The 12,037-nt window shown below is 45.4% G+C and overlaps 2 protein-coding genes across 5 annotated transcripts; one reads left to right on the forward strand and one right to left on the reverse strand.

The window, feature by feature from the left end:
• Positions 1–833: 833 nt before the first annotated feature.
• Positions 834–4,773, reverse strand: ZBTB8OS (zinc finger and BTB domain containing 8 opposite strand). 3 transcript variants are annotated; one of them, XM_001233489.6, is made up of 9 exons: positions 4,664–4,773; positions 4,013–4,119; positions 3,731–3,892; positions 3,437–3,461; positions 2,882–3,003; positions 2,557–2,639; positions 2,159–2,211; positions 1,887–1,923; positions 834–1,226 (listed from the first exon to the last, which is right to left on the reverse strand). In XM_001233489.6, the coding sequence occupies exons 3-9, from the start codon at positions 3,816–3,818 to the stop codon at positions 1,140–1,142; spliced, it is 495 nt and encodes a 164-aa protein (XP_001233490.1). In that variant the 5' UTR covers positions 3,819–3,892; positions 4,013–4,119; positions 4,664–4,773; the 3' UTR covers positions 834–1,139. The 3 variants fall into 3 exon arrangements, with proteins under 3 accessions (XP_001233490.1, XP_046759554.1, XP_040507737.1); XM_046903598.1 differs by having other exon boundaries at positions 4,013–4,141; XM_040651803.2 differs by lacking the exon at positions 4,013–4,119.
• A 120-nt stretch (positions 4,774–4,893) lies between these two features.
• Positions 4,894–12,001, forward strand: RBBP4 (RB binding protein 4, chromatin remodeling factor). Of its 2 annotated transcripts, none has more exons than NM_204852.2 (12): positions 4,894–5,052; positions 5,623–5,770; positions 6,207–6,352; positions 7,110–7,283; positions 7,473–7,588; positions 7,757–7,917; positions 8,042–8,168; positions 8,278–8,355; positions 9,496–9,572; positions 9,670–9,727; positions 9,834–9,944; positions 10,908–12,001. In NM_204852.2, the coding sequence occupies exons 1-12, from the start codon at positions 5,037–5,039 to the stop codon at positions 10,971–10,973; spliced, it is 1,278 nt and encodes a 425-aa protein (NP_990183.2). In that variant the 5' UTR covers positions 4,894–5,036; the 3' UTR covers positions 10,974–12,001. The 2 variants fall into 2 exon arrangements, with proteins under 2 accessions (NP_990183.2, XP_015153087.1); XM_015297601.4 differs by having other exon boundaries at positions 5,626–5,770.
• The last annotated feature ends 36 nt before the right edge of the window (positions 12,002–12,037 follow it).

A 12,037-nucleotide genomic window follows, 5' to 3' on the forward strand; every position in this document is an offset into this window, starting at 1 on the left:
TGGAAAAAGAACGTGTCTCCAACCTTATTCACAGGAGGGTCTGCTCACCGTAGTGGATAACAAAGCACGAATGCAATTGATTAAACTCAAACACCAGCAAAAATTATTCACACAGAAGTTCTTCCAGTCAACATTTTATTTCAACACAGAAGCTTTCTAATAAAAAAAAAAAATTGAATTTTCTAATTCTTCTAATAAAAAAATTGCTCTATTTTATCCCTTTAAAACCTGATTTAAAACGATTTCACAACAAAACAGAGATGAGACACCCGTAGGTTTACCACAGGGCTGGGCCGGGCCGGGCAGGCCTCCCCTCACATCCAGCGGCACTGCTGTGACCTGACACAGCTGGCTCTCATCTGTGCTTAATTGTCCTTTCTGGAAGAACAAATGGGAGCTGATCCAAACTGCCTTCTAAAAGAAGAGATTCTGTGCTCAGAAGGCACAGATAGCAGCAGACCTGCAGAGAATCGGCCAGCCTCTTTTCTACAGGGCCAACAAAAGCTGTCTCTACTTTTCCCAGCACTAAGGAGGTGCTGCAGGGATTCCACGTGCAGTCACCTGCGTTAATGCTGGAAATATCTTTATAGCAAAGCAGCACCACCTGGTGGTGTGACAAAGCTCTCAGAAGGATGATTTTTCTTTAATAACTGCTACACCTCCACAGGTGTCCTTCAAAAAGAAACTTTCCTACATGAAGTCTGACCCTCTGCAGGTATTTTGGAAACTTCAGATTATATGAAGAGGGACGTCAGCTCATAATTGTTAAGGTTAAATTTTCACATGAAATCACGTAGATCAACACTTTCCTGCCACCCAACAAAAGGCAGTGCTTTGGCAGATCCATTGATTTCTTTATTTACTTTACACATTGCCTTAAGAACCAGCCACCAGCATTCCTGAGGGACTTCCATCCCCTACAACTCTCATCTAAATCCCCCCCAGACCCAACTAGTTCTGTCCTGCAGACTGGTACTGATCTGGCTCACCATCTTCACACCAAAGCACAGGATAACATTCCCCACAGCTCCCTTCAATTTAGGATTTCAACTAGCAGATTCCTCAGTCACTTCCCAGGGGTCACAGTTCTGAAGGGGCTTTGCCAGCCATTGGCAAATATCCGCTTCGTTAAACTTGCTTTAAATATCAATGATGACAAAGACTTCTGGCTTTTCTTCTTCACAGATCTGCATGGCTGAGTAAGTTATGGCTTTGACCTCTGTGCCCTAGAGTGAAAAGACACAAAGGTATCAATTTTCTACATGACATCTTGTAGCGCTTCGTAAGGATACATAATGTTAGGCAGTTTTTCTCCCCCAGAAGTTGTATGTGTATTTGTTCCAAATGTATTGTTTGGCCAAGGTAAATGGGAATTACAAAATTCCCCTCCACTCCCCTCTTCCTTTATTTTATTGCTTCCTGAATACTACAAATTTCTCCTCCTGCCTGTGACATAACATCAACATTTGATGTTTGAACTTGACATACCTAAGTGGCATGCTAAGACACAAAGACTCGCATGTAATTCTTTTTGGAGTGGAGGAGGAAAGCAAAATGGGACTAAGCAAGCAGCTGTGGTAACAGTGAGAGAACCAAACCCATGTAAAGATTCTGACTGTAGACTGGCTCTTTTTTATCGTGCATCACAAAAAAAGGAAGCCAACTGCTGAGTTTGCCATCGTGGATAAAGCATCAGCTGAGCAGTTCAGAAATGCATTCACAAAACACTGGCAGAAAGTGAGATCTTAAGTTAATAGTGCCTGTGATACCATTCAGACATGCTTATACTCAGATCTCTTGAGAACTTAAGAGGTTTGATTTAGAAGAATCCACTCTTCCCATCCTACTCTAAAACATAAGCAATATATAGATGAACCACTGCATACCTGGGGGTGTTTTGGTAAAGAGAACTCTTCTCCCCACCTTTAAAGGCAAAAAGAAAAGAGGAGGTTGTATTGTTAATACTTAATCAAACATTACAGCTAGTTTCACTGATGAGCATTGGACAGTTAGACTTAAATTAAAACCTCAAACAAAGGGTAAGAGCTCCTTTATAGAAAGTATCCGTGACCTCCAGCACATCACAATATCTCACACGGAGGGCAGTATTTGTCATCAGTGGAAGATATTAATTACTCAATTGATCATTTAAACTCACCCAATTGATCTTATTTTGAATTGCATTCGGTCAATGTAAAGCACTTTCACCTCCTGCAGAGAAAACAAGTGGAAAAGCGTGTCACCAACGGCTTCTACCTTCAGGCACTAAATCTCATTAACAAGAATATTCTACAGTTTAAATGAAATCTAAAACCAGAAACATGGGATATTGTCAAAGAGACACACTAATGCTACTGACTACACCTAATGACTGGCGTTGGTGGAAACAAAGCTAAGTGTTTGCTTCTCAGCTCTTTGTGCTTTTGTGTCTTCTGCTTCATCAAAGTGATCTGCTGAGTCCCTTTTTCTTCCTAAAAGGACACTGCATTCAAAAGTGGCTTATCAGAGAAAAGGTTTGTCCTACAAAATGGAAATGGAACAAAACACGGCACTTACCCTGGGTATAAAGAACTCATTAGCACTGAATTTATACAACCACTCATCCAGGAAGTGGAAGAGAAGGGACAACATATCGTGTCCTGCATGGTTGAAGCAGAGAAGGTAATCAGCTGATTGTCCCAGCAAGAACACCCAAACGTTTAACATATTTATGAGTATAGCAGACGTACAGCTATACTATACTATAAAATTCAGATTACTGATCCTTAATTGAATTATAATTAACTACTACAAAACTACATCTAAAGACTCAGAAGATTTTGGTACACTCCACCAACAGTGTTCCTACAGTTCCAACGTGAGACGTTAGTGCAGTTTTTACCTTCTGCTTCTACTTCAACAGTATCCAAAGGTTCCACAGTCTCTGTATCAGTCATGTAGCCAAACATGGCCATGGCACACTGCTCAAATGCCTCTTCCAAAGTGTCTCCCCATGCGTGTAGCCTAAAGAGACACGGGGTAATTCACTGCACTGTAACCACAAAATCCCAGTGTACGGTGCAGGTGAGAAACAGGAATGTAAGAACAAATGCAGAGGAGGTTACTACACAGAAATGCTTATCTGAACTTATATATTTGGGGAGGTTACAGATTTTTCTTCTTACAGTCTGTGAGAAGGATTTCTTAGGAGAAAAAGGAAAATCCTTATTTTACCAGGCAGCAGGAATGTCCTTTGTAATGTAAATGGACATCTCTGAACACGTACTGCTGAGATGAAACGTGATGTAAGGGTGAGAGTTTAAAAGATTTCAAGAGACACTTCCACATAACAGAGACTTCAGCAGAAGCACCACAGGAATACTGCGTTAGAAAATAAACTGTGTGGTTCTGTGCACCCCCAGGAGTGGAAACAACAGAGATGGCTGCCCATACTTACTGCACATCTGCTGTGTGATCCAAATCTGAGGAATGAAAAAAATAAATAAAGGCACGACATCAACAAATAATACTTCAAAAGAGGATGAAAAGTTTTGGATATTGATGCTATAACAATAACTTATTGGTTCATCTTGAGACACAAACCGTTGACAGCAGCCTGAACACACAATGCTGGCACAGCACAAAACCCCACAAGCACCTAAAAAGCCCATCCCGTGTCCTTCCCCTCCTGCCCTGACACACACACACACACACACACACACCATGTCAGCGTGGTGTTACAGCCACTCACATTCGTACTTCCTGGTGAGCGGTGGGTATTTGGCCTTCACAGCCTTCTGCTCCTCGGTCAGGCTGTAGTCCCGCTCCCCGCCTGCCATCGCTGCACTCACTTCCTGCTCACACTGAACATGGCCACCGCCACAGCCTCGTGCTTCCCCGCAGCGCTGCCGGGCTGAAAGGGAGAGCTGCTCTCAGCTCGGCTTCTCACCAGCAGCCGGTGGGGAGCAGCTGCACACAGACTGGTCCGTTAAAACGAGATTAGAAACGCTGAGTTCAGTTCAGTCCCACTCACCGTGCCGGCCCGCAGCAGTGAGCTCAGCGCCTGCACAGTGTGCACTTCAGCCTCTGCAGGGAGGAGCCCCGTTCCTTCTGTTTGAATCACTCCCCAGCAATAAAATACTGTAATAACGAGAAAATAATCCTGACAGCTCTACAGTAAGCTACCCGCCTAACTTCGGCTTCTGAGCTTCACAGCGCAGGGCAGGCAGCCCGCCGTGCCACGTTCATTTCATCTGTAAACGGAACAGACATAGGCTGGAGCCTCTGATTAACTTCATGCTAATTATTTCTGAAGATCCCACGTGAATTCACCGTGACTTTTTTCCAGGAGCAGTTCTCACTGCCATGGGACGATTCTACATGGGATTTCCAGGTTCTGTTTCCAAATAAGCACAGCGATCTGCACGCTGAGAGGTCAGGAAATGCTCCTCGGAGGGAATAAGGCCAAAGGAACACTCGGCTGAACGTGAAACGAGCTACAAACCAGGGAACGAGGGCGGTCACAGCGACCCATTAGCAGCCAATAACCGGGAAGCAGTAGGAGAGTGCTCAGGGGGAGTTCCAGGCCAGCAACCCGAGTCTTGGCCCAACGCCCACCCACCCAGCGCAGCCCGCTCACAGTGCCAGACCCCGGGCCTCACCCCCCGCCAGGGCCCCCACTCACCGCGGGGCGCTGTCCCTTTAAGGGCCAAGCGAGGGGAACGCGCCGCCCTCCCCTTCCCTCCGGAAAATGGCGGCTCCCAGGGGAGCTTCGGCCACGCCTCCCCGCCTCCCTCCTCCCCGACCTCCCTCCCACGTGACCGCCGAGCGCGCTCTCCTGCCCCTTGTCCCCGCCCCTTGCCGCTCTCCGATTGGCGGAAGCGTCCCGGCGGCGGGCGGCGATTGGCCAGCGTTGGCGCGCGAAGGGGTGCGCGGCGCCGGAGCGGCACGCAGCGGGGGCAGGAAACAATAGAGCCGTGGCCGGAGAAGAGCGGAGCACCGGCCGCCCGCCTCGCGCAGCCCAGCCCCGTTCCACCGCCCCGTTCCCCCTCCCCGCCATGGCGGACAAGGAAGGTAGGCCTCGCGGCGGGGCCTCGGCGGCGCGGCCTTCTTCTCTCAGCGCTCCGCGAGGCGTTAGGCCTCACTCCCCGCCCCCCCCGCCTCCATCGGCCGGCGCCGTGAGGAGTGCTGGCGGGGGGGACTCCGGCAGGGGGCGCTGTGAGGGCCGGGCCGCGCTGCGGGGGAGGGGGGCGCCGGGCTCTGTCCTACCCTGCCCTGGGGCAGGGTAGTAGTGGGGGTCCCTCGGGGCCTGCGGGGCCGGGCCCGGGGCGTAGGGACTGGGGTGGAGCGCTGGGATCAGCGGGGGGTGGTGAGGGAAAGCAGGAGGCCGCGGAATCAGCCCCGGCCGTGGGTTACTGGGGCACGGCCGCCCCTGAGCCGCTCCGTTGACGCTGCGTGCGGTCGCTGCTAATTCAGAGGCGAGGGGCAGCGCGTGCGGTGGGGGCTGCGTGTCCCCGCAGTGCCGTTCGATGATAAACAGCTGCGTGTGGCGGTCCTCGTTATTGAGTGCCCACTCAGCACTGTGTACGTTGTGGCTGTGTGGTAAAGGCTGACGTCCCGCATTTCTTTCGAATAACACTTCAGCAGCCTTTGATGACGCAGTCGAAGAACGCGTGATCAACGAGGAGTATAAAATATGGAAAAAGAACACGCCCTTCTTGTACGACTTGGTAATGACCCACGCTCTGGAGTGGCCCAGCCTGACTGCTCAGTGGCTTCCTGATGTGACGAGGTGAGGGTGCACACTAAATCTACTCGTTGCTGTTGCCAAAGTAAGGCACTGTGTGATTCCTTCTTGTCTCAGTTGCTTTCTGTATCCTTGCCTCGCCAGCAGCAAGTTGGGTCTGCAGATCCCAGAGACACCTTTAGTTTGGGGAAAGTGCTGTTTATCATCAAGAAAATGTTTCACATCTTTGATTTGGACGCTTTTCTTCTTCCAGCTTCATTCCCCTTTTTGAAATACAAAGCCCTGCTCCCCACAGAAAGAGAACTAAATATAATTTCAGTTTAAGCACTCTTTCATTTGAAGAAAATACCGTATCAGAGCAGGAGAGCAGTGGTAACTTCTAAGGATGTTACTGGTGTTGGAAGCTGTCATCAAAAGATACCATTTCAGCTCAATATTTGTGTAAACTGTGTGTTTCTCACCTGAATTTCTTTTCTTCCAGGCCTGAGGGCAAAGATTTCAGCATTCACCGGTTGGTCCTGGGGACTCATACTTCAGATGAACAAAATCATCTTGTGATAGCAAGCGTGCAGCTGCCTAATGATGATGCACAGTTTGATGCCTCACACTATGATAGTGAGAAAGGAGGTAAGGGAACAAAGACGTCAATCACTGTGGAGCTTTAACTGTGTTTTTTCTCCACTTAATGGTTGAATCAATCTTTCTACATCGTAAAAGTTCTCAGCAGTCTAATCTTAGCTTTTCTTCTTGTCAGAAGCCTGGATTATGTAATTTATATTTTAATCTTTGGGTTTCTTAGAGTTATTTGTAAACATGACATTGTTTAATAAATACTTTATCTACTCTGCTGTGGTATTTCTCGAAAATATGCTGTTCTTATTTAAAGAAAATGCCAAACCCTCTTTTTTTGCCAGAATGTTTCAGTGCATTTTGTGCAGTGCTAAGTTACTGTGGTTAGTGATATAAGGTAGCTTTGGCAGATTACATACAGTGTCACATTCTCTGCTGTCGCAATTTTTTTAAAACCAAAATTTAGTCTGTTCTGCTGTGCTGAACTTCTTTGTGTTTGAAAGTGCAGTTACAGTGCAAGCATTGCAAGTATACAACACTTACCTTAGCACAAGCCTGGAGTCTGGTGTTAGTTCAGAAGGAAACAGTCTTTAACCATCTCTGAGCTTAGCCATAGTCCTGATATGTTATGTTGAAAATACATAGACTTAAAACAACATGCCATTTGTAATTAAAGGAGTCTGGTCTGCATGCTGTTGTGACTGTTCCCCCCAAATAAATGCCTGATATTACCAGTAACTGACTCTGGGTCTTTGTGTCTTGATATGAACATGGCTAATTATTTACAACTATTAAATTCCTTTTTTTCCCCCAGAGTTTGGAGGCTTTGGGTCTGTTAGTGGAAAAATTGAAATTGAAATCAAGATAAATCATGAGGGAGAAGTGAACAGAGCACGTTACATGCCACAGAACCCATGCATCATTGCTACAAAGACTCCATCCAGTGATGTCCTCGTCTTCGATTACACCAAACATCCTTCTAAACCAGGTGTGTGGAGCTTTGTCACCTTTATGCTTCAGAGCTACAAAAATATCCACAACAGCCTTTTCTTAAGCGAAGGTTGATGGGATGCAAAAGAGGTTGAAAAGTTTTGTGGGTTGCATCTTGTGTAACTTTAATCCATGATGTGCTGATACTGATTCTAGGCATTGGAGTTCTTATGCTGCTTTTTTACAGACCCTTCTGGAGAGTGCAACCCTGATCTGCGTCTTCGTGGACACCAGAAAGAAGGCTATGGGTTGTCATGGAACCCAAACCTGAGTGGGCATTTGCTTAGTGCTTCTGATGATCATGTGAGTGCTTTTAAGAATAGCTAGGGTGCAATCTGCACTTTGTGTCCCTTGATAAAGGTCAGAAATGTTTTCCTGTTTCAGGGGATGGAGGTGGGGAAGCACAGAGAATTTCTGTCTAAAGATACAATTTTTATTTTATTTATTTTTCCCTTGTTTTTTTTTTTAAAGACCATTTGCTTGTGGGATATAAGTGCTGTTCCAAAAGAAGGCAAAGTGGTGGATGCAAAGACCATCTTCACAGGGCACACAGCTGTAGTGGAAGATGTCTCTTGGCACCTGCTCCATGAATCTCTTTTTGGATCTGTTGCTGATGATCAGAAGCTCATGATGTAAGTGGGGTGCTTTCTTTAGAGGCTGAACATCTCAGTCCATTTTGCCTTTCCAGCTGCTCCCTCGTCTGCTGGTAAGGTGGGGTGTAAGCCTTTATTCCAGGTCTGTTCCTTCTCCTTCCAGCTGGGATACTCGATCAAACAACACCTCCAAACCCAGCCATTCTGTGGATGCTCACACAGCTGAAGTCAACTGCCTCTCTTTCAATCCCTACAGTGAGTTTATCCTGGCTACAGGATCAGCTGATAAGGTATATGTTTTTATTGAATTTGGAATGGTTTTGTTTAGTTTCTGATGTGTAGGAGTGGATGTGTTATATTGATTACTTCAGGAAAAAAATGTTTTTCTTCCTTTGACAGACTGTCGCATTATGGGACTTGAGGAACCTAAAGCTGAAGTTGCACTCCTTTGAATCACATAAAGATGAAATATTTCAGGTATAACAAAATGTCTGTGTCTTCCCTTGCACCTAAGCTTAGTTCTACTGAGCTAGCTGGTAAAATGGGAAGTAGTCTGTTTCTGTGTGCCCTCCTGAAGTGTACTTGTGCTTAAAAACCTCACTTCTTTCTCTCATCTGCTTATAACTTTCTGGTTTATTGTTGTGGAGCTTTCTGCATGTGGGGGAATTCCAGTGCAGATAAGAGTGTCCAGAAAGCCAGGGGCAGAACAGTAACAAGGAAATGGCTGAGAGCTTTATCCACAATGATAGGAGTGAAATACTAGCAGTACACAGTGCATGTAAATTATTCATGGCAGCAGATTTGAAGCAGCAAGGCACAGTGAAATGGCTGCAGCGTTTTCATCTTCTCAGCTTGGTCCTGTAGGAAGGCTTGAGGTGGCAGCCACTAAAGTGGATTGCTGGACCATCCCGTGACAAAAAAGAATTGCTAATTTTGCTGCTGTAAATATAGAAAGTTAACATCACTGGTAGCACGTGCTTAGCAGATACAATATTTCCATCTCCAACTCATGCAGTAGTCAGAACAAAAATATGTGGAAGGGGTTTTTTTTTGTCGAAAGATTGCTTTGTAAAGACTGGTTACCTCTAAGTACAGCTATGCTCAGAATCTTGAAATGTCAGGCTAGTGTGAAGAGTTGTCTTATTTTTCTAATCCTGTGATCCTATTAAGTGGTATGTTTTGGAGAGATTTATCTCCAGCAGTCATGGTAAATGAGAGCTTTGGGGCAGTTAAGCTTTAATTACAGCAATTTCTTTTCATGTGTAAGCCATACCTTCCATTTCAGGCATCCAGAGTTTATATTCGTGCAGTTCTCTTGGAGTTGCAGCTAATAGTCTTCAGGGTTGTTTATACTTTGTAACATGTGGTCTCTGTTAGAGGAGAAGTTGCACGTGAGACGTTTTTGGTGCTCAGATACTCTGTTAGCACATAGTCTTACACAGAGCTACTTGCTACCTTAGGATGTTGTTACTGGGAATGTTTCTATTTCAAGGTAATAACGATTTGAGTTTTCATAAAGCTTTCATACTATAAAGTACAGCACTGTATGTTGCAAATGTCTGCTGTGTTACGGGTTCTTCCAACTAACTTCGTTTCTCAATTCATTCTTGTCTGTAGGTCCAGTGGTCTCCCCACAATGAAACTATATTGGCCTCCAGTGGCACTGACCGCCGGCTGAATGTCTGGGACTTGAGGTAAGTCCCAAATGAGTCAGGTTGTCCTAATGAAATAATACTGATGAATTGCATCACAAGCAGCAACAACAAAACCCACAATTATTTCTTTTTTAAGTAAAATTGGAGAAGAGCAGTCCCCTGAGGATGCTGAGGACGGTCCCCCAGAGCTGTTGGTAAGAATTCTGAGCCTCATTGATTGTTTGGTCTGATTACTCATCTCTGCAACGTAGATTTGAAAACGTTACTGCCCCTCCACCCTTCGTTTTCCTTCACTCCTAGTTTATTCATGGCGGTCACACTGCAAAGATATCTGACTTCTCCTGGAATCCCAATGAACCCTGGGTTATCTGTTCTGTATCAGAAGACAATATCATGCAAGTCTGGCAAATGGTAAGTTGTTTGGGAGAGTGCAGGAAGTGGTAGATAAGACATAGAGTTGAACTGCCTGAATGTCAGCATTCCAGGTTTTATTTACAGGTCCCAGAAGGATTTGCTTTGTTGCACTGCCTAAATCTCAAATGGACAGTGAAATATGTTTGAGATGTGGTAGAAACAAGGGCTTAGGAATCCTGAGAAGCTGTTTTGTATTTCTCTTAGTAGTAAAGAAGAAAGTAAGTACTGGTGTATGGAGTAGAAGTGACGTTTTCCCATCTGTGTTTGAATGAAAACTGGATTAAAAAATGACAAAAAACCGCCCAACCAAACAAAAATAATCTCAAAAACAAACAGCAAAACTCCAGCCAGCCACCAGCACCACCAACCACTACAAATGCAGACATGAGTTGAGGTTTCTGTTAGTTACTGCCATAATGGGTGAGTTCTTTGTGTGTGATACAGATGTCCCCTGTGGCTGCAGAGGGGCGGTGTGGTGGCGAATAGGAGAGAAGTGCTGGTTTAATTCCCAGCTGCTGAAAGTTCTGGAGAATAATCTCTTACAGCTCAAATAACCTTTGGAAAGACCTGTGCTTCTAATTTTGGTTTATTTATAGATTGGTTCACAGAGGCTTTGTCCTGGCAACATATCTGTATAGTTCTTATGGACAGCGATGCTGCAAAGTGAAGGATCTATTAAATGTATGCACAGTAGTCTTAATTAAAATAAGCCCTGCTGCAGTCTTTGCTTTAAGAAGTCAGGTGCCCATAAGCTGCAGTAACAGAGTACTTCTGAATGTACATCACTGTTTCAAAGCAAGGCAGTCTGTGTTGCAGCTTTCAGGATGAAAAGCCTCGGGGGATTGGTGACACACATCTGCAGATGAAAATCTGCCAGGACATTCTGAAGTGCTGTGGCATGTGGCATCCTGTTAAATGTGATGGTAAATGCTTCTACAGCTCCTTTGCTTTGAATTGCAGGCAGAGAACATATACAATGATGAAGACCCAGAAGGAAGCGTGGATCCAGAAGGTCAAGGATCTTAGATGATGGTCCTTCCTGTTTCTAGTCCTTTTCCTTCTCTTCCCTCTCAGCCTTGATAATGACTTAACACTGGTTTTGAGACACACGTAGACTTTGTGTTCAGCCATCTTTCTGTAGAACCATCAGCGGTGCTTTTTATCCCAGGCAGTACTACCCTAAGAAAAGGGCTTTTAGTCCAACTCAGCTGATGCTGTGCTGCAGCTCCTCAGTCAGATTCCCCACAGCAACCTCTTGTGTACAGAGCTGGCCATCCCATTTTAGCTGCCTTCCTCATGCAGAGCAGACTTTTTTGTTGCTGTTTTTCTGTCTTTAGCTTGCTACAGCTGCAGGCTTTTGCCCTTTTAAACAAAAGTTAAATCAGCAGAGCTGCCAGAGAATGCTTGAGCCAGTGGAGATGGTGCAAGTGTTAATCCACTGGCAGTTCAGAAATGAGTGGAGAAGGTCTTGTCCTCTTCAGAACAACTCAGAAGTTTTGGGGTTCCTTTAGTTAATCTGTACCTGCGTGGCTTTATCTGCCTCTGCAGATACATAAAGAGACTTGCAGATTCTGAAATTGTATTTTTTCCTATACTTTCTTTTGTCTTTACTGCTAATTCTGGGTTTTTCAATTCTCCCTCCTGTCCTTCCCTTTCCTTCCATCCCCTGGATGACTGGTTTGGATACATCAGCTGTTCCTGCAGAGCCTCACTCACCTTCCATGCATCTTGTTCTATTGTGTGTTTCTTGAGCTGTGTTTTCACATATATTTCTTTCCTTTCTGTGAAATGGTTTTTAAAACATTGGGGCCACAAAGTTGTAAAGGTGTCTGTTTTTACCAGCGATGTACCACAGATGGCACAGCCCGCTGACCTACAGCAGCAGTGGTAGCTGGTGCAGATAAAGTAAATGAGACGTGGGCAAACTGCCTTTGTGGGAGTCAGTCCTTGACCACTACTTCCTGCCCATCTTCCACCAGCGACCCGTTACTCCTCATGTTCCTCGTGACTAACTGCGTGTAAGTGCTTCAGATGGAATAAATTTTTTCTACGTATGTGCTGCACGGCTGTGTGATTTTGTGCTGATGTTT

This window comes from Gallus gallus, chromosome 23, assembly GCF_016699485.2.
Source record: "Gallus gallus isolate bGalGal1 chromosome 23, bGalGal1.mat.broiler.GRCg7b, whole genome shotgun sequence".
Taxonomy (NCBI): Eukaryota; Metazoa; Chordata; class Aves; order Galliformes; family Phasianidae; genus Gallus; species Gallus gallus.

Coding starts and splice junctions, on each gene's coding strand:
- RBBP4 (NM_204852.2), top strand. Junction 7,918..8,041: donor GATGATCAGAAGCTCATGAT/GTAAGTGGGGTG, acceptor TTCTCCTTCCAG/CTGGGATACTCGATCAAACA. Junction 8,169..8,277: donor CTACAGGATCAGCTGATAAG/GTATATGTTTTT, acceptor TTCCTTTGACAG/ACTGTCGCATTATGGGACTT.
- ZBTB8OS (XM_040651803.2), bottom strand. CDS start 3,818: ATGGCAGGCGGGGAGCGGGACTACAGCCTGACCGAGGAGCAGAAGGCT. Junction 2,640..2,881: donor TGTTGAAGTAGAAGCAGAAG/GTAAAAACTGCA, acceptor TCAACCATGCAG/GACACGATATGTTGTCCCTT. Junction 2,212..2,556: donor ATGAGTTCTTTATACCCAGG/GTAAGTGCCGTG, acceptor TTTTCTCTGCAG/GAGGTGAAAGTGCTTTACAT.